This window comes from Taudactylus pleione, unplaced genomic scaffold, assembly GCF_031769625.1.
Source record: "Taudactylus pleione unplaced genomic scaffold, aTauple2 ptg000086l, whole genome shotgun sequence".
NCBI lineage: Eukaryota > Metazoa > Chordata > Amphibia > Anura > Myobatrachidae > Taudactylus > Taudactylus pleione.
The window spans coordinates 21846723-21873343 of NW_028284488.1; the positions used below are offsets into that span (position 1 = coordinate 21846723).

Here is a 26621-nt window from a genome sequence, read left to right on the forward strand (position 1 = left end):
ACCATCAAATTGCCTCCTCCAAGCTTAACTGTTAGCGCTACACAGTCTGGACACCTGGACAACGACACACGAAAACACGGCAATGAAACAAAAAGTACAAATTTCAATTCGTCGTTCCAAAGCACCCTCTTCCACTGTTCCGCATTCCAATCCTTATGCTTCTTAGCCCATGCGTACATTTTGCTATGTTTGTAGCACGTAGAAGTGGTTTTCTTACCGCAACCCTACCACTAAGGCCATATTCCTGCAAGCGACTGGCCACCATCCTATCGGACACAGGCTGGGAATGACTTTTCCGCAACTACCTTCCTATTTCTGGAGAGGTCAAACGTCTGTTACGCTAGCTAGTAGTTACAATGAAGTTGTCCTCATGAACAGTTGTTTTTGGATGACCAGTTCGTTTTCTTGTAACATTTTGACAGGCTTTTGACTTTCGTTCAACAGTCCGACGCACGGGCCCAACGGATACCTTCAACCGTTTGTGGATTTGCCTCAAAGAATAACCTTCTTCCCTCAAAACAATGGTTTGAGCACGTGTTTCCACACTTAACTCACAGTTCTTTTTGGCCATTTTTGACAAACTGGAGCTTTCAGGAATTATTATGTGTATAAGTGGCACTGCCACCGTGGGCATTTATTATGTATACTGTATAAGTGGCACTGCTACCGTGTGCATTTATTATGACTATAAGCGGCACGGCTACTGTGGCCATTATTATAGTATACAAATTTTTTGACACATTTCTATCGAGTTGCATCGGTACGGAAAAAATATATTTTGTTATTTTTATCATACTCCATTCATACACAAGTAGCAGAATGTGCGATAAACAAGCTTCTTTTTGATTTCAGGGGGTGTGCTCAGACTTTTGACAAGTACTATATATATGTATGTATATAGATCACCAAAGTTCAACAAGGTGTATTTATTAGTTAGACTCAAATAAACTGTGACAAAAGACAACGTTTTGGTCCATACAGGGTACAGCAGTGAACAAAACAAAGCAGGATCAATCTTGAAATGTATGTCTATCTAATAAATACACCTTGTGGTGTGAGGGATAAGCGTTTTTAGGCCAAGGGGCATTGTGTCGGGGTAGTGGGGGTTTGATAGGGGGCCCCCAGAGACATCAGGGTACCAGGCCCAAAATTTCTGTTGATAATAGAATAGAGACTTAAATGAGGCATCTCCAGAGGCAAATAAGGTTACATAACTTGGTATATTAGAAAGTGTCTGTGTGGAGAAAGTCTTGCCACTCGAAAATGACTATAATAAATTATCAAAAAAAAAATTCTATGTGGAGGCAAGTGTGTCTTCTTTTTTTGGGGTGGAAGGAAAGCCAAGATATTATACACGCACACATGTGGATTTTGCCAAAAAAATAAATGACGTTGGCTTTTTAACTAAAATCATATTTTATATCGGAAGGCATGTGGCCTATACATGATGTAGAGACAAGGGGCCTGATTCAGAGCCACTCGTAAGCGGCAGCTCGTTCGCTCCGAGCGATGTTTGCCCAACTGCGCATGCGTATGGATCGTTATACGCATGCGCGAACCAGTCAGTGCGGCCGAAATTCATGCGCTCGCAAAATAGCGAATGCCTGCTAATTTGAGTGACAGAATGAGGCGTATGTGGGTGGTAACAGGGGAAGGTGCTTGAAAACGGGGAGTGGCGATCCGATCGCAGGCGTGCTTAAAGGTCAAAACGGGCGTTTTATGGGTGTGCATATTTAAAAAAGTAGCGTCATTGACCACGTCACTGGGTTTTTTTTAAGCCAGAACTGCTCGCAAAATTGTGGTAGCAAAAACCAACCACAAGAATAGCGAGCAGTTCATACCCTGTTCGATGTACTCGATTAATCTAATAAATAGCGGACATGACGTAGGATGCGAGCGGCCAGGGGGCGTAGTTTCCCAAAAAACGACCGCAAGTTTTGTACGCTCGTTCAGACCTAGAGGTGTCAACAGACCGCAAACAGCGAACGGTTCATTTGAATAGCCACCCCTATTTACAGGATGAGCGAGCGCTATTTGTGTCCGGCTCTGAATCAGGCCCAAAGTTTACATTTAAACATTTATATTTGGTTTCTCCCATGTGATAACCATCTGATAGACCGTGAAGAAAACTTTCTTACCTGCAGGATGTATGCTGCCAGTTCAAAAACAACCTCGCTGTCAACATCTATCAGTTCCTGCAAAATGCAGAGAGAAAAAGAAGTTGTTAGATTGCTGATCCCAGCTGCATAATATTGCGTGCAGAGCCCAACTCCTCCTGTGGCTGCACTTCAAAGGCCTCTGCTGTTTTGTCATATGGAATGTTAAGAAAGAGGGATCACATTAAACTTTACTTCTAATATATATTCTGCCACACATGAGAATAAAGGACTCTAAGGTACACAGAGCCGCAGAGCTACGTCATAAGTTATATTTAGTTTTTACAGCTGAGCTTGCTCAAAAACCGGGCAAAGGTGCAGGAGGATATTGACGTATGGAGGAGGAGGAGAGTAGTGCACAAGTCACATAGTAATTGTAATCTAATAATCACCCACATGTGCCCTGGCCCCACCCTGACTTCTCCTCCATGAATCCCCCACAGGGGATGGATGCACAGAGCGACCGAGAGTATGCAACATGGAGGAAACAGTGGAAACACCAACATCACTAAACATATTTTTATCACAAGTACAGATTCTCTACGGCCCTCCTGCTGTTGTGGAACTACACATCACAGTATGCCCTGCCACAGTTTTGCTATTAGAGCATCCTAAAATTGTGGCATGGCATGCTGGGATATGTAGTTCTACAGCAGCTGTAGGGTTGCATGTTGAATACCCCTAAAGTTGAGTACACACTGACAGATATATTGGCTGATCAATTGATCGGTCAATATATCTGGTGCCCGTCAGCCAGCGATATGTGTGAACGACCTAGTTCACAGACATATCGCTTCGGCTGTGCTGCACAGTCGATGGACAGCCATCGTCAAGTGTGTACAGGCGATCAGACGTTCGCCCATACACATGCAGCAACAGCCGCGGGGAGGGGGTGGACGCGCCCCCGCCCCGCAGGCAACGGGACTGGCGGCTACCGGGAAGATGATGGTTGTTCAGTGTATATCACCGATCATCATCTACAGATATATCTGCTAGGTGTGTACCCACATTAATATCAATTTATTGTACATTACATGGTAAACATGCCTACACACACACACACACAAAAAGTAGTATTCTTATTTTTTTGCATTCTGGAAGGGGCACAGGGAATCTGTCATGTATGATGAATTACCCTTACTCACAGAGCAGTCATTTATACTCTTTTTGTTGCTCCCAAATGTACCACGAAGAACTGAAAGACTGCTTGGCTAAAGAAAGGGATTTCCGGTGGCTGAACCACCAAATAGGCATTACTGGCATAGCATAACTATAATCCTTCATATCTAATCTACTGTGACTGCCAAAATGGTTATTTATGAATGTGTATTTCTAATGAACACAATCATACCACGCCATAGCAGAAACATATCAACGGGAGCAGTAAGAAACCATACACAGGACAGGGAGGAAAAGTGGTGATTTAGGATCATATACAGTTGCAGAACTGTCTATATTTATAGACAAACAAGCACAACAAATGATTGTAGTCTGTCTTTATGATGGATAATGACACAACCCTGCTTGCATAGAACTTGTTAGTAACACTGCTTTCAACATATAGACTGTAAGGACTTGTTCACACCTGTCTGCTTTTTACTAATCAAAGCAGAAATACAAAATGAAAGGGGTTTTTTAGTCACTGTATAGCGAGTGAAGTATCTTTCAAGCATACCTCCGTTAGCAATTCTTCTTAGCTTTCACAAAATATTTTTTTTTTAAAACTCTCTCTGGAGGGAAAACAAGTATGGCTGCCAGACACAGGCTTATGCTCTCAGCAGTCATGTAATGGCATAGGGGGGACTCTCATTGCTAGTTTGGGAGAGGGAAGGTAGTACAAATGCATTTGTGACTGGACATATTTAATCGGTTCATCACAAATAGAAATTGGTCTCCCACCACAGTACAAGGAAATCATAAAAGTAAATAAGGTAACCAGTGGTCCAAGTTCTTTCACTATAGTGCTATTAGGAACTGTCCCGACTCCCACCAATGTTAAATCAACGAATACAAACGTGACGTGTTTTGTATTACATGTTCACTTGATAAGTACTTTTTTTTCTTTAAACTTTTTTTTTACCATATTTGTGAACATGCACATTATAGATAGTCTAATAAGAGTGCTTACGCAGTGTTTATACAGCATTAGAGAGTAGTGAAACAGTGTTGTCTGGGATTGAGTGATTATTATGGCCATGCAGGAATATTACTGTAAATATTAGTTCTCAAATGAATGACCTGAAACCAGAATGTGTGTACAATGGACCTCATTCAGAGTCTCTCGCTAGATGCGATCGCTCGCCCCCAGCGTATGCAAATTTGTCAAAGTGACGCCACGGGAAGCGATCGCTCGCCAAGGCATAAGCACACCCACCATGTCTTAGCGAGCGGCCTACGTACGCCCAATCGCACAGGCAGAGCCGCCCACCAGCACATGTCATCTCCAGGAAGTGTATTAAAACACTGGTACATCGAGGACAATCGGAAGCGATCACAGTGCTTGTGGTTGCCTTACCCTACCGCAAGCACTGTGAGGACTTCAGTGTAAAAACAGGCATGTGACGTGTACTATGACGCTGCCTGTTAATTATGCATGCCTCTAACACGGTGTTGAAATACTCAGGCACGCCTGCATTCGCACCTCCACTCCCCCGTTATTAGTGTCCTGCCCCTGTTGCCACCCACAAACGGCCTCTCCTGTTACTCATTTCACTGGGCTGTCTTTGCTGGGCGAGCGAGAGGCCTGCGATCGCAGAGAGTAGTTTGCGCATGCGCGTACGCAAACCATCGGGCCGCTTGCGAGTGCACAGTGCTAGTGAGAGACTCTGAATGAGGTCCAATGTTTCACTAATCATTAAAGCTATGACATTCATCCTCTGCGTTTGTCTCTTCAACAAAAAAACCCACAAAAATATTTGTGATGATTTGAATCTCACTGACAATAACATTGGTAATTATTTTTGTTGTTTTTTTTTTTTTTTTTTAGTATTTAGCAACACTCATATATATTTTTTTTTATTAAACAGAACTTTAAGAAAATTCTATAAGACGTCATGCAATTACTCTGTAATTTCTGTTTTAGAGTATTCTACTGGCTTTCTTGTATACTTTCACTGGGGCGTTTATATCATTTTGGCAAAACAGTTTATTTTGTTGCCTATGGTTACAATTGAAAATGCTTTGTGGATACAACTATATACAGATGTATCCAACACACAAAGCACAGCTCAGAAGTAAACAATGGCAATGTCAAATCTGCTTGTACAGTATTACATTAGGGCCCCAGGGAAAAACAGAACAGGAAGTGAGAACAATTAAGGAATTTCTCTTGTAAAGGTTTTAAGGGGGCATGTAAAAAAAACCCCAACCTTTTAGTTTAGTAAACATTATGAATATATCTCTCCCTTATCTGCAGCACTATTGTAATTTGAAACATGGAAAGATACAGCATGTGCTGTTTTGCCTTAAATCATAGTATAAAGTAAATGAGCTCATTTGAATAATTAGAACATTATTAATTGCATGTACATCTAGCATTAAAAGCCATTTGCAAATTGAAAATCCTTTATATTACATTGTAATTATAAGGCAAATATATAGCGGGCTGCGGTGTGCGAGTACCGACGCCCCAGTTGCATTACAGGTGAAGTGTCACAGAAGCCCTGGGGCTGTGGAGGGAGCTGCATTACAGGTGAAGTGTTACAGAAGCCCTGGGGCTGTGGAGGGAGCTGCATTTCAGGTGAAGTGTTACAGAAGGCCTGGGGCTGTGGAGGGAGCTGCATTTCAGGTAAAGTGTTACAGAAGGCCTGGGGCTGTGGAGGGAGTTGCATTTCAGGTGAAGTGTTACAGAAGCCCTGGGGCTGTGGAGGGAGCTGCATTACAGGTGAAGTGTTACAGAAGCCCTGGGGCTGTGGAGGGAGCTGCATTACAGGTGAAGTGTTACAGAAGCCCTGGGGCTGTGGAGGGAGCTGCATTACAGGTGAAGTGTTACAGAAGCCCTGGGGGCTGTGGAGGGAGCTGCATTACAGGTGAAGTGTTACAGAAGCCCTGGGGCTGTGGAGGGAGCTGCATTTCAGGTGAAGTGTTACAGAAGCCCTGGGGGCTGTGGAGGGAGCTGCATTACAGGTGAAGTGTTACAGAAGGCCTGGGGCTGTGGAGGGAGCTGCATTTCAGGTGAAGTGTTACAGAAGGCCTGGGGCTGTGGAGGGTGCAGCTCTTTAGGAAGAAAAGGAGTCCCTAGCTGAACCAGAGAGGGGCAAGACAGGGGTTCCTAGCTGAATCAGAACTGGCTCAGCAGAAGCAAAGCCTGCAGGACTCCATTTTGGGTCTTGCACATTTTTCCACTAGATCAACAGGGGTTTTCCTCAGCGCTGGGCCATTACTAAATAACTTAAGATGCTAGACCAGTTCCATGTGCTTATCATAGCTTTTGGTACGATGCTACGCCAGCTCCATGCGCTTATCATAGCTTTTGGTGCGATGCTAGGCCAGCTCCATGCGCTTATCATAGCTTTGGGTGCGATGCTAGGCCAGCTCCATGCGCTTATCATAACTTTGGGTGCTAGGCCTGTGTCACTTAAATATAACTTTGGACGCTAGGCCCTTATCACATCTTATAACATTGGGCACTTGGTACGAACAGCACATACTGGGCCCAGGGCCCATAGACCCCAGGCATTAGGATCAAGCATAGGTTGCTCCCATTAGAAAGGTAGGCATTAGGCCCAGGGACCAAGGGGCATTAGGCAAGTGCACCTAACTAGTGGCTCTCTGTGTGCAGGGGTTTGTCCAGATCCCACACCATGTGGGTCTCCATAGCTGGCACTGGACGTGAAGGGGCTGTCCGGCTTCCACCCCAAACAGTAGTCTTAGGTAAGTGCACACCATTTCCATTCCCTGGATTATGTCCCTAAAGTTAAGGAAAAGACTCCATCCTGCATAGGAAATAGTAATCACATTTACATAGATCAACATCAACTTTCTAAGTGTATGCTCACCATATTGTTCATTGTCATTGTTGGTGATCTTGTGTAATAGGTGAGAAGAAGTGTAGCACATCACACCTGAGTTTGCAGTTATTGTCATTGTTTACACTAGGCCAGTGTTAGTTAGGGCTGGAACTGTTAAAAAGTCACCTAGATGTTGTTTAGTGTAGTGGCATACAGGAGTTATTAGTTAAGACAGGTGACTTACAGGTGCAGCTGCGGTCATCTAGCAAGGTGACATGGACAGCTACGTGAGTGCTTCTTACCTTGAGCCAGTTCAATACCACCACATGTATGTGCACACTATATGTCCCACCTCCACTGTTCGCTAGCACAAGTGGTGGGACAGGGTGAATGAGGCCTGTGATGATCCAGGTGACGCCACTCCTAACCTGGTTTTATTTCCCTTTAGACCCGTAAAGCTTCGCTGCCATACCCAGATCTTGTTTATGCAGCAAGGAAAAGTTCCTCTGGCATAGGACGACTGACCCTCTCCAATGAGCCCAGCGCTTATCTTTGATGTACTCGGCTCAAAAATACATGGCTCTATATAAATTACACAGTACAATGTATCATACAAAAGCATGTAGTAGTTTCCTGAGCGAATTTTGCAATTTAGTACAGCTTACTAGGTGTAAGCCAATCAGTGACCTCTGAAACCAAAACATAAGTGTTTCTGAATAGAGGACGCTGAGCTGCCATGAATAGATGCAGGCAGCAACTAATAAAATGTAATCACTATTCTTCTCCTACAGTCCATTTGCCCATTCTCTCAACAGCTCTGCAAGTCATAGAGGCTGCTTCCCATAGAAAGACAATCAGGACTCTGTTCTCTCAGGGTCCTGATTTAATTATCAACCTTTGAAGTACTATCCGCCTTTTATTTAAAATCCCACAGTGAAACCAGCACCTTCCCATCAAGGTCAATGACACTGGAGGAATTTCTCGCACTCCAGCAGCTCTGTACAGCCTTACATCAGACTACAGTTTTAAGCATATTGGTATTTGTTGATACAAATTGGGGCTGAAGTAAAGTGAAGTAACACCTGGCTTCATTGGAGTACTGACTTTTTGTCATACAAAGATATAAAAATAGTATAATGTCTGCAAGGCTTCAACACCCACTAAGCTTTTCTTGCAAATTGGAATACACCTGTTTTAGCCTACCTGATAGGCCAATTCAAATTGTGGTTTATATGGAAGTACTCTTTCTTAAGCTGACACTATATGTTAACCTAAATAAATCAGCTGCTAATAATATTCTCAAATATATATGCAATTTATCATTCTTTGACAGAACTTGAAATGTTTGATATTGTGTTATTAAATTTGTTATCCAACAAGTGATTGATCTTTGTTTTCAGAATTTTTTGGCTTGTCTGTATAGGAGAAACAAATCTTATGATGACATATCTATGATGACATATCTATATGAAATATTTTCAGCTATTATAAGCTCTGTAAACTATTATATATACAGTATGCACAGCCATAACATTGAAACCACTGACAGGTGGTATCTTATGACAATGACACCTGTTATGGGGTGGGATATATTAGGCAGCACGTGATCAGTCAGTTCTTGAAGTTGATGTGTTGGAAGCAGGAAAAATTATCTGAGCGACTCTGACAAGGACCAAATTGTGATGGCTAGATGACTGGGTCAGGGCAACACCAGGGCTTGTGGGATAATCCCGGTATGCAGTGGTTAGAACCTATTCAAAAGTGGTCCAAGAAAGTACAACCGGTTAACCGGCGACAGGGTCTTGGGTGTCCAATGCTCATTGATGCGCATGGGGAGTAAATACTAGCCCGTCTGGTACGATCCCGCAGAAGAGCTGAAAAAGTTAATTTTGGCTACAATAGAATAGGTGTCAGAGCACACAGTGCATCCCATGATGGCCCCTGTCCACCGCCGAAAGTGCCTACAATGGCCACATGAGCATTAAAACTGGACCATTGAGCAACGGAAGAAGGTGGCCAGATCTGATTAATCACTTTCTTTTACATCATGTGGACGGCCGGGTGTTCCTGCGTTATTATATGGGAAAGAGATAGCACCAGGATGCACTATGGGAAGACAGCAAGCCTACAGAGGCAGTGTGATGATCTGAGCAATGTTCTGCTGGGAAACTTTAGGTCTCGCCATTCATGTGGATGTTACTTTGTGACACATACCATTCTGGGCCTGATACAGAGGTATGCAATGCCGATATTTACGCAGTTTAGTGATTATCGGTAAACTAAGTCACACTGTGCATGAGTCAGGACAAATTGCTGTAGTCGCTCGCTGCAACTTTTTAACTGCAGTGTGATTGTCAAGGAGTGTTTGTCAGAGGTAACGGGAAGTGGATGCAAAGAATGCAGACGTGTCGCTATCGTTTTCACACCCTAAGTCTTCCTGTACGCAGTGAAAGTTGCTCCTGCATATCGGTGAACACGCCCATTCTGCATGACCGTAGAGCTATTCAGAAGACTGATAATCAAATGATCTGTGACCGATGCTTCATCTTTGTACATAGATGCTTGGATTTGCAAAGCCGCAGGAGGGTGTCTCAATCCATTACTCGGCGTTGGCAACATTTGCATATTTTCACACGGTAGCTGCGTACGGGATAGCAGCGGTGATGGCATTAGTGCACATCTCTGAATCAGGCCCTCTGTGCACTAGCAATCAGGATGCATGTGCTTTGTGATTTAGATACATGTGCAGTAGAAAAACAACACTCCACTGCATCCGACATCGGCAAACCTTAACCTCCACCTAAAGCCCCTACACCTATCCCTCCCCCTAGTGTCTAACCCTAGCCCGTAACCATAACTCTCCCCATAACCCCAGTACTTACCATCAGGATGCCGGAGCCAGGATTCTGACAGGTGTCGAGATTCCGTCGCCGGCATTCTAAGTGCCGGCATTACGACTGTCCGGATTTTGACCGGATCCTGTCAGTTTTACATTGTTAAAATAAAGCTGCAACTGTGTGCAAAACAGTAACCTCATATTGCTGTAGATAATCTATTAATTTAAATTTTGCTTTTAACCATAAGAGAATAAATTTTTTTTTATATATTTTCAGATCTGTTATCATCATCAATTGGCAAATGAATTGGCACAGTAAAATAATGTGTGGTTCTCTGCTTTATGTAAAACCTTATGATTATGGTTTTTACCTACTTTAATAATTAATGCATTTATTTTACATAGAACCTTATATACACCACAAGCTGTAGTGTAGGTAGAATCACAATGCTGTCACAGAATGTGCCTTGGATTTTTCATCCTTGATAAACACAATCACTTGGTCAGTGCCAGAAGCATCTTCTAATCGGGCTTCATCAATAGGGAAGAAGTCTATGCTGGTTTTCTTGCAGTTCATCTAATTGCGTCAATTATTTGGGAGGTGGGGATGGGATAATGCTTTGTTATTAATAGCCATAGGGGATACAAAGTAAGGCACCCCCCAGCGTTAAGAAATGGATTATCAATGGCTCACGGCTGCTCATTAGTGAATGAATAGGTTGGACTTATTGGTAACATATAATTTTCCAAGTGAAATAATAACTTTAGGGTGTGTTACATGAAATAAAGCTTCAAAAAGCAGGAACACAATTTGATTCTGACAGACACAATGCATGGACCCTAATAATGCACCATATTGACAGTTTTGAGTCAGGAAACCTCTTATCTCTCCCAGGCAACAGTTTGCACTAAGACAATAGAGTTTAGTCAACAGGAATGTCATTTTCTATAGACTACAGCAGTGCTGAGCTTCTTGGCAAGAAATCTCTCCGGCATACTTGTAATTGTTAGAAACAACTGCTGGGATTCTGCTGTGACCTTGTCCTCGTTGTGTTAATAAGAAGTACCACTTACACTCCCCGAGGAACACCTCTATATTTACTCCTGTTCTAGGTGCAAAGAAACACAAGCAGCTATCTTTACCTTGCACTCACTTGTACTACATTAGGGCTAGGAGAATACTTAATACAATTACAAGATGATATTTAAAATTGCAATGTATGTTTAATTGCAATTTATATTTATTTTAAACTTCATAGTCGCTCACAGGCTCCCGACCATTATATAAAAAACCCCGCAAACTCTCTAGTATACTCAGAAGGCAACCTAATTGGCTCACATTCCATCTATGGGGTCAATCCAATTAGCCGTCATACATTTGCAGCCTGAATTTGCTCAAAACTGCTCACAGGGCCACAAGCAAAAATGAGCGAATTCAGGATGCGAGATGCAGTGCCGTTTCCAGCGTTTTAACTCTGTGGCAACAGCAAGTCGCACCCTTCGCGGCTAGTTGGATTGACCCCTCTGTGTTATCTATGTAATAGTAATATAATGTTGAACAAACTTTGATGTACGCAGAGCAGAATATGTGGCAATAACACAGAGTGCACCAACTTGGTCACTAACTGACATCCAAGGTTCTTTCTCAATGACAAGTGATGTAACAAAACAGTGCACTCTGAACTAGAGGTGAGTGACATTTTCTAAGCTGTTCTGCTAAATATTCACCTCGTTCCACATGACTTGTATGCAGTACAGCATAATAAATTTGACCACTGTCATTCAAACTCTATACATAGACTGTATGATCACTAGATTTCCTGATGTACAAAAACAGGGGCGAGCTGCATTCTGCGGAATGACTAAGCAGAAGATATTGCTGAAACTTATCACTTCTGCCAAACAGGCTGTTCTGCCGTGAAACTTGGTTTGTGTGAAATTGCGCTCGTCTGTACTTTAAACATCTGAAATGTTACTATACACAAAACTACATAATCTGCTAGCTAACCATCATACTTTTGTATAAGAGTTTAAAGTTAAAGAACACTAAAACCAAAATATAAATTCACAGTTACATTATGAACAACGGAGATAAATTGTTTACAGAGCTGTATTACACTGTGGCTCAGGAAAAGTAATGTCCACTATAGACAGCTGAAGCTCCTTCCACATCTTTGGAAACTGGGGGAAATGTGTTGAAAAATGATTTGTCAATTTTCTAAAGGGGGGTATCCACTACACGATTTTAGCAGGCGATTGAACGATAACAACGTCGTTCAATCGTTTATAAATCGTGCAGTGTTTGGTCGTTAACGATCAACGATGCACGCGCCCGCTGGTCGTTTGATCGTCTCATTATTACAGATAGTTTGCAAATCGTTTGCAAATCGTTCAGACTGAAAGATAAAATTTCAAGGGAAAAAATAAAGGGAAAATCGTTTAGAGATTGGACAGGGAGTAGATCGTCTAGTGGATGTGCCCCATAAGATTTTTGCAGCAGGATTTCAAATGACAATATATGTTTTTTAAAGGCAAAATCCAGCATTTTAGGTTAGAAAATATTCCAACCCTAAACACCAGTGCCTTTAAAAATATAAATCACTTTATAGCCCAATGTAAAATCATTGTCTTTTTTTTACAAATCATTATATTTCCTCCAGTGTCTTGATGGGATTTCAGACAGGTCAATAAGCCGATTCTGGAGGCATTGCAAATCATACTTACCTATTACTCAGAATCCCCTCTGGGGCATTCCAGAGGGGTGGTCCAAGTGGCATGTCCAGGGCATGGGGACACACATCATCGCAGCCGCACTGCACAATGCTGATATTTGTGCCTCAAGCAGCAGGACCACGATAATGTGAGCGGGACCCGGAAGGCTACTCCATTCTCCAAGACTACGGGAGAACTCCCTGGAATTTAGGAGTCTCCCAGACATGCTGATAGTATAGGCAAGTGTGGTATTTAACACCCCAATGTTTCAAGTATATTATTCAGCTCAGTAATACAAATCATTTGTTTTATATTAATGTGATAGTGGCTTTAAATGTTCTTTAAAGTAGATCAATCACTTAAAGCACAGGTAAATATATACTGATACATGATGCATGATGCATGTGATCACTAGTTTATAGTATTTTCGGAATCGGTATGTTATACCACCGGATGTCAGCCCGGCGGATGAAATACCGACACCGGAAGGCCGTAATATAGAGATCCCGACAGGGTAAGTGTAAAGGCTATACCTAACCCTAACCTCCCCTCAGGGGTGCCTAAACCTAACCCCCCCTCTACGCACCCTAAACCTAACCCGCCTGGGGGGTGCCTAACCCCCCTTCCCCAAGCCTAACCATAACCCTCCTAAGTCCCCCCGGGAGACCCTAAACCTAACCCTAGCACAGCTATCCGCTCCCGACTCCCGGCTTACCTACGATCAGTATGCCGGGCGTCAGGATTACGGCGTGGGGCTAATGGTGTGCATCGTTATTTAGACGCCTATCATTAGTCCCATGCCGGGATTTTTACGGTCGGGAAGCCAGCAGTCGGCATTTCGACCGGCGGCTTCCTGACTACATACCGTATTTTCATATATATTGCATTAGTTTACAAATTAACTGGCCCCATTGCACACTGGACCTGATTGTACGCAATGACAATGTTTTCGCAATTGAGTAATTATTGTCCGCCTGCGTCTGAGTAGCACAGTGTACGTGTCAAGGACCACTACCGTAGTTGCTTGCAGCAACTGTTTTATTTGCAGTGTGATTGATAGTCAGGGAGTATGTGAGGGAGGTAACAGGGAGTGGTGGCAAGGAACACAGGTGTGCGCAACCTCTTTTCACACGCAAGGAATATGGCTCCGGTGTCTCAATTCCCAGGGTCATTCTGTGGGGCCATAGACTTACTGAGGACTGCAAACAACTGAAGATCTATGACCGATACTACGTCTTTATAAGCAGATGCTGCAACATTGTACGTATCCTTTTCCTGGTGGCTGCGACAATTGCATATTTTCGCAGAGAAGCTACACACATATGCAGCAGTGGCATTAGTGTACAATTTGTAATCAGGCCCATAGTCAATGGTCTCACTTTATAAGACTTACAAGTAAATATCAGGTTCTCTCTTCTTCTGAGGTTAAATAATCATTAATCTAACTACTATTCGAATAGATTAAAGTATAGCTGCCTACACTCCTGGAACGACCAGGAGGCTCCCGAAAATCGGTTGGTGCTCCCGGCCACAGGCAAGAGAGGACAGGTCTCCCAGACCAGCCACTACCCGTGCAAAATTCCACCCTCCTCCCCCCGCAGCCGCTCACTTACCAAGTGAAAGTGGGCAGTCCGGGAAGGCTGATGACACGTTTTGCATCGTGTCATCATAAACCCAGCCCCCTGCTTTACAATGCCAGTAATCTCGGCACCATTATCGTCGCCACGCCCCCTGCTGCACTGGCCGGAAAGTCGGCAAGTATGGATTAAAGGGTTAATTCAGAGGCAAAGTTCCATAATTTATATATCTATCATAAATGTACCTAAAGTATATGTTCAGGTATCCTGGACATTATCCTTGGTTTTATGTAAGGAATACAATTTTGCTTTGTTTGCAATAGAAAGAGTAGATGGCTGTTTTATATGGAGAGAAGTTTGAGATGGGTAAGAATGTAAGAATGTGTTGGCAGATGAAAAGTACTAAGGGCCTGATTCAGCAGGAAATGCAATTGCGATAACGGACGCAGATTGAGCGATTTTGTTGGGATTGTGCATACATATAAGCCATACTGAGCACGTGCAGCGATCGCATTGCGATTACGGACGCACAGAGGAATCCATTGCAAAGTGAGGGACAGGCTATCAGTGTTTGGGGGTGGTGATGAGGGGGTAGTCGCAAAAACGCAGGCGTGTCTGTCTGAACGCCGTTTCATGGACATACATAAATTAGCCATGGCAATTGCATATGCAGCATTAGAGCTCTCTCCGTGTTGGGGACTTGCGGTGTTTGCAGCTGGTCAGACTCGTTGTAAATGCTGCGTAAATGCCCAATGTGCGTCACTGGTACCGATGTTTACGCAGAAGAGCGACACTGGACGGATATGAGAAGGCAGCAGTGGGCGTCTTTATGTCTATGCTTTGGCAGGCATTAGCATATTTTAGCAAATGCGATCGTTAAGCGGTTGCAGTTGCGACTGCATTTGCGTCCGCTGCTGAATCAGGCCCTAAGAAACGGAACTTCATTAGATAGGTCTCAAAATTGTGATAATTTAGATTGAGACTGAAAATGTAAAATTAAATCAAGTAGCAACTTGATAAAACAAATGAAGCACTGTATTAGACTGGGCAGATATCAGGCTCAAAACTGGTGCATGTTACAGTTGACTCTGTTTTTACTTCATGAAGTTTAAGTGAATTTGTTCTACAATATAATGCTTGTAATAATGTCTTCTGATCTCTATTACAGTCATTTAGTTATAACTGGATTTAAACTATGATCTATTTATTTTTTTCAGATTTATGTTATAAATACTTATGACTACATGTGAGAATACTGTCACCTAGTGGGCATTTCACGCATTTCACTACTGTAGTACAATAAATGTATGCCATGTGACTTCTGCTATGGCCTGATTCAGTGGTGGACGCAGTGCTGATGTATGCACAGTTGTCTGATGGTTTTCTTTGTACTGCGCATGCGCCCAAGTCGCACAGTGCACGCGCCCCGATTGTTTCAGTCGGCAGTCGCAGAACAAAGTGCAGCGAGAGCCAATTTCGGGAGGAGTTCCTGGGAGGTAACAGGGGGTGGCAAATCAGATGCAGATGTGTCGTGGCCACGATTGCATCCAAAAACCCTGTCGCAATGTCATTGCGCCCATGTTCCAACGGACATTTTGAGCAATCATAGGGCTGCTCTAATGTCTGTTGGTGCCACTTTTTACGCACATCGGTGATTAGAGACGCAGCCGGTGGGTGTCTCAGTAGGAAGACCATTGGTTTTGGCATCAGCATAAATTTGCATTTGCGCTGCACAAAAAGATGCAGTCGCAGCTACAATAGCGTCCACCTCTGTATAAGGCTCTCAGTTATTGTCAATAAGTCTCATTTACAAACTGCTAAAAGGTAACGCCAAATATTACATGTAGCTAATTATTCTATTGCAACTAGTTGGGAGAAAATGGAACCTCTAGCAACATATGCCACTTTTACAACTATCACGTACGTACGTACGTACATACATACATACAGTAAGTACATCCATCCATCACATAAATAGTATTTTAAACTTCTTACCAGTTATGTTTGTGTACACATTCTGGATAAGATAAGCAGCATTACCATTAATATACTTATAACTGCACCTCACTCTCCCTTTTTCTCTGTCCCATTCAATGAACTGTAAGAAAGTTTGCTACTTTTCTTTAATCTTGTCCAGCAAAACTCATACCCTATAATCTACAAGAAAAACAAAATGTCCCCGCACCACGCCACTAATCCGAGGAGAAATCACGTGCTTATGTGTTTCTATAGAAAAAGGTTGCATTTGCACAATAGCACACAAAACAGCAAGGGACTTTAATATCTGAAAAGCCATATTATTGCAGGTGATGTTTTATTTCAGAGCCACTGATTGATATATTTATGTCTTAGTTTAGTATAAAAAGAATTACCATAGAAATTTGAAAAGATCATAAAGAGAAAAAGAACATTTTTGTGAAATTTAAATGATCAGAAATAATTGGAGGTTTAGTATGACATTTCAGTAGATTAATCAGCTAATTCACATTATGCACTCACATAGCCCCCTCTTGCACTATATTTTTATAAAATCATTAAAATAGGCCTATATTATATATTAACCTAATAAAATCTTTATTCTGCTGGCAAAACATTTATTTATTCAGCACTTTGAAATTTTACCAATTTGTAAAATCATAAAAATTGGTTGTGAATAGAAGTTATATTACTGACTAGAGATGAGCGGTTTGGATTTTGCTCCGTTCTTTTTCGCCAAATTATCGCAAGTTCAGATTAGTTTGGATTTATCTTATTGGCTGGCCAAAACATGCGAGAGCCAGACAGCCAAAATGATGCAGTTTTTTAAATCCGAGTAGAACCGAACCGCTCATCTCTATTGTTGACACATACAAGTTTGCATCGTAAAAAACGTTAATCAAATGCATTTATCATACAGAAATTCAACAATAGTTTTGAAAATGTTGATTTATGAAGATATGTAGTAGTAGAATTTATCAAATGATATTAATATATTTGAAGTGTAACAAAAATATAATTTGATATGTTCAAAGTAATGGCAATATAATAAAACTAAATAAATGCATTAAGGTAAGCAGTACTGCAAATAATTTATCTGAATTACAAATATTCCTGCAGTATTTATTGCAATGTTACCAACACTGATACAACCATAACAAAAATGTGCTGCCTTATTTGGTCAATCTGCAATTTATCACACATTTCTGATAATACTCTATTGATCATTATTTTCCCAAGTAGGTGTTGGACTCAAGGTGAATACAGTTCATGGTAGCACACCAGTGGTTCAATGTTAAATAAGCTCCAAATCCCACAATGACTTGATTTTTTTTATAGGTCATAGCTTAATTAATTATACTAACAATGTATTACCTTGTATATACAAGACTTGGCATTTAAGAAGAACAGTTCAATTGTAGCATTGTCTTTCAGATAAGATATGCTCTCAATGTAGAACCTGAAAAACAAAATAGAAGACATATTTGAAATGTAACCAGATAAAACACATAAGATATTGAACACATTTATGTTTTAGAGAAAATGGTAAATAAAATTGTTTGACCTTCCACAGGCAGTTATTCTACAGATGTGTCAGAGCATTCTAACAAAATGCCCATGACTGATGTGGATGCACTGTATTATACAACAATACAATAACAGATTTATCAACCATTTCTTGTGATGTCAGGACTCACTGACTATAAATGTCCTCTGCACTTTAATATTGCTGAACTGCTCCTTAAAAAAACTATTATTTTTTTTTCATTAACAGCCATCGACTTCCATACTTGAGTTCCGCGTCCTAGCACTGTGGTGTCTGTTTTTAAAGAAGCAGGTTCAATTACAAGATAACATAGTAAAAAAACATGTAATAATGGGATGCTTCTTAAACAATAAACGGATTTGGTACAAGAGGATGGTGGTCCTTAACTAATAAACACAAAGTTCGCTATCTAATTACCTGAATGCAATGAAAAGGCATCAATAACAATGGTTTAAAGAGGATTAAAGATCCCCAATGCACAGCTTTTTCTTCAAAGAAGATCAACAAAAATAGGACAAACTGGGTTGTGTGGCCCCAAAATTACATCTTTATTCTCCTTTATTTCAATGCATATTATCCCCTATATTTATAACAAGCAAAACTTAAGGTGCCTACACACATGGCGATATTTTACCCGATCTTGCCGATTCCGATGCATCGGAACGACAGATCGTGTAAAATATGCCCAAATTGTAAGTCCCCACTCACAATTACGATGCGATAGGCGTCCCCGCAGATCGCACATCGCATCTGCCGTGCTTGCTGTTCGGCAGATCTGACAATCTCAAGTCACAATGCACTGGATAGTTTAGGAGGCACAATAGATCGTTTGTCAAATTGGCAGCTTTTTCAGACCAAATCGTGCCCACGACTGCCGGGGAGCTCCCGGGGAGAGTTCAGGGGGAAATCGTACACATCGTGGGATTGTGAGCACATCGCTATGTGTGCAGGCACCTTTAGTGCACTGCTGAATGCAGATTCCCGACATGTACTGCGCATGTGCAGTACGGGCCCTGTGTGTTCGCACACAGTGCGGCAGCAGACTGTCAGTGATTGTACAGTCTGCTGCTGTTTGTGGACGGGAGGGGGCGGCGACGGACTCAATTTCCCAAAACGCCGTTGGGGGGAGGAGGAAAGAGGCCAGTATCTTCGTCTGCTGACAGAGATTTCCTGGCCTCTTTGTTGTACCGCTGTGGCCGGCTTGCGGGACCTCGTGGGTCACTCAGCCGGCCATTGTTATCGCACATTATCCGATAAGTAATGCATGCAGGAGGCACGATGCCTCCTGCTGCATTACCGTAGTTGCAAGGACGGAATTGCAAAGCTGCTTGCGTGCAGCTTTGCAATTCCGTCCGATGCTGACCCAAACCCTTAGTCCATAAGTGATATAGGCAAAAGTAACTTGAGCATGAGTTATAGTACTAGATCGTATGTAAATATATATATATATATATATATATATATACATACATACATACATACATACATACACACACACACACATATATATATATACATACACACTGTATATAAGTAAAAATACTTTTATCCGATCGATAGACGATATTTTGAACGATTTGGCCAATTCCGACACATCAGAACGACAAATCGTTCAAATTGTCAAGTGTGTACACACTAAGGACCTCATTCAGAGTCGGTCGAAGCGGCCGCACGGTCGTACGGAAAAAGGGGCCTGATATTCAAATGATCCCCTCGCAAGTTGCATCCCTAAGTTCGGATCGGTAGTTGGCCGACCAAGGGGAGGAAGCGGTCGGAAGACAAAAAAATACGCCCCCTTCTCGTACGCATTGCACGTCATCTACGGGCATATAAGGATTAATCGAGACCATCGGGAACCATCGGCACTGGTCGTAGAGCTTAAGGTTGACCATACCCTCTCTTAAGCTCTACGATCATGTCAGTGTAAAAACCTCCCATGTCCTATGTGCCATGGCGCTACTTTGTTAATTATGCACTCCCATAATCCGTATGCACTCCCATAAAACACGGTTCGCATAATGAGGCACGCCTGCGTTCGGATCTCCACTCCCCCGTTTTCAAGCACCTTCCCCTGTTACCACCCACAAACGCCTCCATCTGTCACTCAAACTACCGACCTGGCTGTGTTCAAGGAGAGAGAAATTCCTGATCGTATCGGCTAGTTTGCGCACGCGCATTGCGAACTTTAGGCATGCGCAGTATATCGAACATCGGTGGCGTACGACCGTGCGGCCGCAACGACCGACTCTGAATGAGGTCCTATGTGCGCTCCCACGGCATCATTCGTTGCATCTTCAGATCTTTTGTAGGAAGATCTGTCAATCTCGTTAACGATTCCTCAAAGGTTGTGCAGTGTGTACGCACTACCGAACGACCAGGCGATATGGTTACATTATACAGTATAGCTAACGATCTGACCACCAAACAATGCAAGATATATTGTTTGGTCGTTTATTAGATTGCTCTGTGTGTATGCACTAGATCGTTTGTCCAGGAGTTCAAGAGAAATCGTTGCAAGTCGTCTTGTGTGTACCTAGCTTTAGGTTATATATTAAACTGAAAGATGGTAATAGATTTTAACCAATTACTTGGTCTACTTGCTCATTTGTCTCTATCAAAAGCCCATACAATTAATACAAATATATTACAGACACCCTTAAACAATTAAAAAACATTTTATGACCACAATTTATTAAAATAGTACTTTTACAGAGTATAAAATCACATACAGTTTGGGAATTTGTCTGACTTCTGCCACTTCTTTGTCTATACTCTTTCAATACAAATATTATTAAAACACACATGTATACATAATTCCCATGTTTTAAAATTATACACATCACAGCTCTTTCTGCAGGGGATTCAAACCCCAGTTCACATGTGCCATATGTAGACATTTAGCTGGTGAGCTATCTGTAATTATGTAGTGTGTATTTGCATCATGATAATAATAACCTTCACCAACTTAATACACACATCACTCCAAGCAAGGGTTTTGAATACCAAACCTCCTATACTATATTCAGACCCTTAACTTGTGAGCTAATCAGTAGTATATGTCTGCACCTTGTCAATAATAACTTTCAATTAAATCCCCCTTATTTAAGACACACAATCCTCAGTTAAACACACACACACAGACCTTAGCGCTGACCAGCCAGAGACTCAAATATCAGTGCAGCAGTAAATACAGAGGTGATTGCCAACCTCACTTAATGAATAAAGAGAAGAAGAAAAAAAAAAGAAAATTCTAATCCTCTGTATGCCATTTCAGGGGACTTTAACACCCAACCCCATGTATCACAGTCAACAACATTTAACACATGAACACTTAGCTGTTTTGTAGTTGGCTTAGTAATTCTATCTATATGTAAGTTAGTTATAATTGTTACTTTTAACTACTATATCCTAAAATGGGGCCAGATTAAGAATTTGGAGCAATTTGGTCCAGGAATAAACAGTGTTGCAATGCACGGGGTGCACATGAATTTATTTTTTGCATGCAAGAAAAATACTCTAGAGAACCCATACTGGCCAGCTTTGTTCTTACACACAAATTTTGAATCAAGCTGGGCCACAACACTTCCCAATTTTAAATCTCTATTATCCCCACCTGCAGTGCAACATTATTTTCTCAAGGTATAAATTGCTCTGTTTTTTTATTATTATTTTTTTGATTTGCTCCTAAATCTAAATCAGGCCCATGGTGTGATCATCTTTAATCTCCTCGGTTTCTAATTATGATTGGTCTCCAATGGAAATAACAAGTGCCTCAAACTTCAAAAGATTTTTTTTTTTTTCATAACCCAAATCACATCAGACTAAAACAATTGGAAATGATCATAGGAATGAATGTATAAGCTTTGCCCACAGTCCACAGTATTGCTAATAAATTTACTTAGAGCTTGTGTGCAGTGGTAAAGGGCTGTTATTGAAATCACAAAAGTTTAAAGAAAATTTACTAAAATAATAAACTACTTAAAAACATTATGGTTGTTTTTAACTATACTTCACATCATTATTCCAACAGCAGAGGGTGCTGGCGTATTTATGATGAATTTACAGAGCCTTATAAGAAAAGTAAAGTACAAAATCAAGCAAGCATTTTATGATGTGAAAAGCAATCATTATTAACAGTTACTTATATAGCACCAGCACATTCTGTTGCATTTTACAATTGGGAATTATAAAAAGATAACAGGTGGGCAAAAACAAACTTTTTATTCTAACTAGACATTCATTTTTTTTTATTTTTAATGCCACAAGAAATTTATATCTGAAACAATTGTATAGTGCAATAGAATATGCGGGCACTCTATAAGTAAATGTCAATAAATTAATAGGTATTTATATGCTGAGTAACAAGACTGTGCATGAAGGAAATTGTTACTAACTTAACGTAATGTTTTTAAATATAAATGTAATATTTAATTATTTGATTTTAAATTACACTATCTGCTGATCCTAGCAAACAACCGTGTTACCCTAAATTATTATCCTGTGTTATAGTTTATAAATGTGAGCATATAGTTGTAGACTTTTAGGTTTATTTAGATAAGCGAATTCAATAGCAAAAAAAAAAAAAAAACCACATTCATTAAAACATAATTTTTACACTAAGTAGCAATGCATGCCTATTTGTTAGAAGACGGTTACTATTATTATAGTCCTATATATAGCACATTCTTAATTAGCACAGTACAGTGCTATGAAGAACATCATTATGAAGTAACTAGAGATTGTTTACCATGCACATACAGAGACTGTAGGGGGAGGGAGGATGGGCCGAGTGTAGACACCAGACTGCCGACTAACTTTCCCAGTGTCAGGAAAGCGGGAGTCAAGGAGATAAAGAGTTCCCAAGAGGATGAACAAAGCCTTGTTATGAAGACAATCACAGATGTGATTTGACTGCACTTTCACAATAACTTTACATCAGTACAAAATAAAAATCACCTGAAACATCACTGACAATGAGCCTGCTTTGGTGAGAAATATACTGCAATTCTAGGAGTTCCGATTTGAACTCACTCCTGAAAGAGACTATAATAGCACCTGGCATGGTAGCTAGTTTACCTTGCATGCATACAGGAGTTTTCCTTAATTTTTCCTTTGTGAAATATAAACCCATATTGCTCAACAGCTGTTTTGCTATAAATAAAAAAATATATTTTAAATAAAATTTGTAAAAGGTTGATAAAAAATGTTTTGTTATTTTTTTTTTTCAACACACACTACAATTGCTTACACCAGTTGAACTTGGTCTGACGTATTTTGAACATTTGACCATTATGGCTAGCTATGTAATACTCCTCTTATACCAAAGTTCTGGTGTCTGACCCGGGGGTTGGAACAGGGTTTTAATTCGGATCAGACCTGGCACTTACCCCTTTTATACTGCGGCGCCAACCCAGGATATTCCCGAGTCAGCGCCGTTCACACCGGAGCCTGGTCTGAAGTGACCCAGCTCTTCCAGTGTTGCAGTGGACGCTTGGAGATTATGTCATCTGCAAGCGCCACTGAAGCTGGCCAAACGGGTGTCATGCATCACAATCCGGGTCATCGTGACCCGGATCATGCTGTTTACACTGCAGCGTGCCACGGGAACGACCCGTGGCCATCCCTGCAAAGTACCCAAGTTGGATCCCAGGGTCCCTGGACCTGGGTGGATCAATTTCCAACAAAAAATATCCAATGTTGATGTGAATCAACCCACTATTTTTGTTGGTCGGTGTAAAAGGGGTATTAGTGACCATCTGAACTGGATGTTTAAGTAATCAGTGATGCATGTTTCTCATAATGTCTGGGAGACTCATAAGTTTTGCAGATCCTTCTATCAATTAGACATGAATTTATATTTTATTCTTCATAAAAGTAAATACTGGTAAATGTAAACGATTTAAAATGTTATTTTTGAATGTTTAAATTCATTCATCTTTTTGTAAAATAGTTTGTTTTAGTGTTCTGTAAAATGCTGAAAAAGGGGAAGGTTTTGTTCCCACATTTGTGTTTCTGAGCACAAGCTATTTTTATTTTCTGACTACTTTTTGTGGTGAAACTGCATGTGTTTTTACATTGCTAGGTGAATTAGCCTATGATGTCTGGAATACCCTGTAGAGATCCCACTGTCAGAGCTCTTAGTAAGTGTCAAGTCAGGACACTGTATTGTAAGCATAAATAAATGCATACAATATATATAATACAATCCTAGAGAGGACTGAAAGGAGCAAGCTATTAGAGGTCTGTTAATGAGCATCCAAATAGCTATTTAGGTCTGCAGTAGTGACCCACAATGTAATGCTGAAGAAAGCACAGACAGTAATGTGTTTAATGGATGTGACAAGGATAACCCCTTATGATTTCACTGCAGATTCTCATTACTTAGATGTAGCATCTAGTGACTAAATGCATGTGGGTTCCTATACTACAGATCGGTAATGTGGGAAATCATGGGGAAAAGTAGCTTTTTACTAAACAATTGCGATTCTAATAACCTTGTCTTTGTTAATCATTACTCTCCTACCATCAGGTACACTCCCATGCTATTCCTGTCCACAGCTCTCTTCATCTCTGACACTAGGATGCAGTGGACAGGTCACAGGCTCAGGGAGCCCCTTAACCTTAAGCAAGCAGACGGTGGGGACGCCGTTGCCTGATCCCTTCTGTCTTGGAGTGTGGTGCTGGGCAGCGACATCATAGTCCAATCTACAAGCTCAGCACCGACAATGAGGAGCAGCAGCTGATTGCTATACATGTAAGACCCTGCCAGCTGTTCTCCAGCAGTTCAGTTGCTAGTATACCGTATTGGGGTAGAGCTGGGTGCATTTGACATACTGGATGAGTGACATTTGTTCCCCCTAATCATTGGGTCTCTGGACAACCTCCTAGATTCGCCAAGTTAAGTAAAGCGCTGTTGCTAATATTATATGAATATGGCCTTCTCTCCTCATATTCTCATGCAGATGTGTCCTTGCACATCTTTGCTGCAGTCGAGCTAAAGAGACCCTCTCTGCGCACCAGGTCATTTTTGTGTCTTTTTTGCTGAAAATGCGTCTAAGTCGCAATGCACTGCAACTAGCACCAGCAGACTATGCTGATGAATGTGATATGCAACATGTGTTTATCTGTATGTAACGGAGTTTCTGAATCTGTATACGAAGTACTACAATGCAGCAGTCGCAGCTTTTTTCATTCCAATTTCCATTGCGTTCATATACAGACTGAGGTGCACATAGATATACAAGTATCGCATATCAAATTAATCAGCACAGTTGGCTGGTGCATCCCATTATGATTTAGTCGCATTAAACACATTTTCGGGGAAAAAAAATAGAGAGGCCTGTTTCTAGCCGAGTAGCGTGGGACCTGACGGTTCACTCATGCTAGGCAAGTCGCGCTGCCTGGCATATTGAAGCTAGATGTATGAGGACACATCTGTACTACAAATGTCAATAGCTCATTAAGCAAATCAATGCGATTGTTGTACTAGCAACAGATTGTCACAATTCACTGATCCGTGGATGCCCGAGAAGGGCATCAGGGAAATCCATGTTTTGCGAATACCGGCCACAAAATGATCGGGATCAACAAATTGGGGGGAGGGTCTAACATGGAGAATTTCCCTGATCCCTTAATGGATCGCCGAACATCGATGCCCATCGATTGGCAGATCGGAGCGGCGTTGGGGGAATGTGGAATTGCAGCATAGATGTATGGGCCGCTTTAGTGTAAGGCTGGGTACACATCAGAATGACGGGAAATTGGCACGATGGTTGACCCAATTTCCCTTGAGCCCAGAACAAACGATATTTGAGCATTCAAATTGTACAATCCTTCAAGCCACGGAACAATTTAATGTGTCGTATGATCGTATATGACTTATTGTTGCTCCTGTACAAACTTGACCAACCATATTTTAAGAGGCCAAATCGGAATAACATATTGCCTGGTTGTCCGTACACACTACACGATGTGCACCACATCGTTCACTATATCTTCTCATTGCCCGTACAGCATGGTCAACCAGAGGCTGTCATCTATGACATGTGGGAGCGCGCAGTTGTGCATACACACTACACCATATACACGACTTGTAGTTCCAATTTGAAAAATCATCGTTCTAGTCTGTACCGGGCCCAAGTGTGAACTGTAGGTTATTAGAGAATAGTGTTAGAAAGCTGCCACAATGGGTTTTCTCCCTCTGGTATGCCATACATATAAAAAGAAAACTTAAACTGTATAACTAACTATAATCGGTTTGATCTATACTCATCAATACTGCTAAAGGGAATGGGGAACATGGCTTAAAGTATTCCTCGCTTTCAGGGGCTGGCTGGCAATGTTGATAATAAAAAAATAGCTGTGACAAAAAATGAAGGTATGGTTTGTCTAATGTGAGTGTGATTTAGATTAAAAATTAAATATAGGAAAAACTTTTGTCAAAAAGTGCTGGTGAAATACATCACCTGCACCTGCACCTACACCTACTTCTCTACACTCTGCATCACATGACAAGCTGAGAGCTGTGAGCCCCAGCCACTCATTTTCAGATTTTCTACAGTATGGTTGCTATCATATTACATGATACCAAAGATCTGCCAGCATCCAATATCACAGTGCCGATCAGGGTATGTTTCAGTGAAGTACTTCTGAAACTTTAAATATTATTGTCATTCTTTGTAAAAATCGCAGACTTTACCAAGGTAAAATAAAGATGCCAGTCTATTCATCTACTGCTGTATTATGAGCATTGTGCTTTCTGTCATGTATTAGATTACTGACTAGGACAAGCACAAACTTTTCCCATCTGCATCTTCTTTATGTTTTATCAGGCAGGAGCAAAAGACAAGTACACCACATCAATATTTC

The 26621-nt window shown here is 41.4% G+C and overlaps 1 protein-coding gene across 6 annotated transcripts in view; it reads right to left on the reverse strand.

The window, feature by feature from the left end:
* FRMD4A (FERM domain containing 4A) overlaps window positions 1-26621 on the reverse strand; it is a 481635-nt gene that overhangs the window by 123063 nt on the left and 331951 nt on the right. For all 6 annotated transcript variants that reach the window (XR_015877834.1, XM_088468780.1, XM_088468779.1 and 3 more), the window contains exons 5-6: window positions 17582-17666; window positions 2139-2195 (exon numbers count right to left, since the gene is read on the reverse strand). Coding sequence is in view for 5 of the 6 variants with exons in the window: in XM_088468780.1 (XP_088324906.1) it covers window positions 2139-2195; window positions 17582-17666 (142 nt within the window). In the remaining variant the exon portion in view is untranslated. The remainder of the gene's footprint in view (window positions 1-2138; window positions 2196-17581; window positions 17667-26621) is intronic.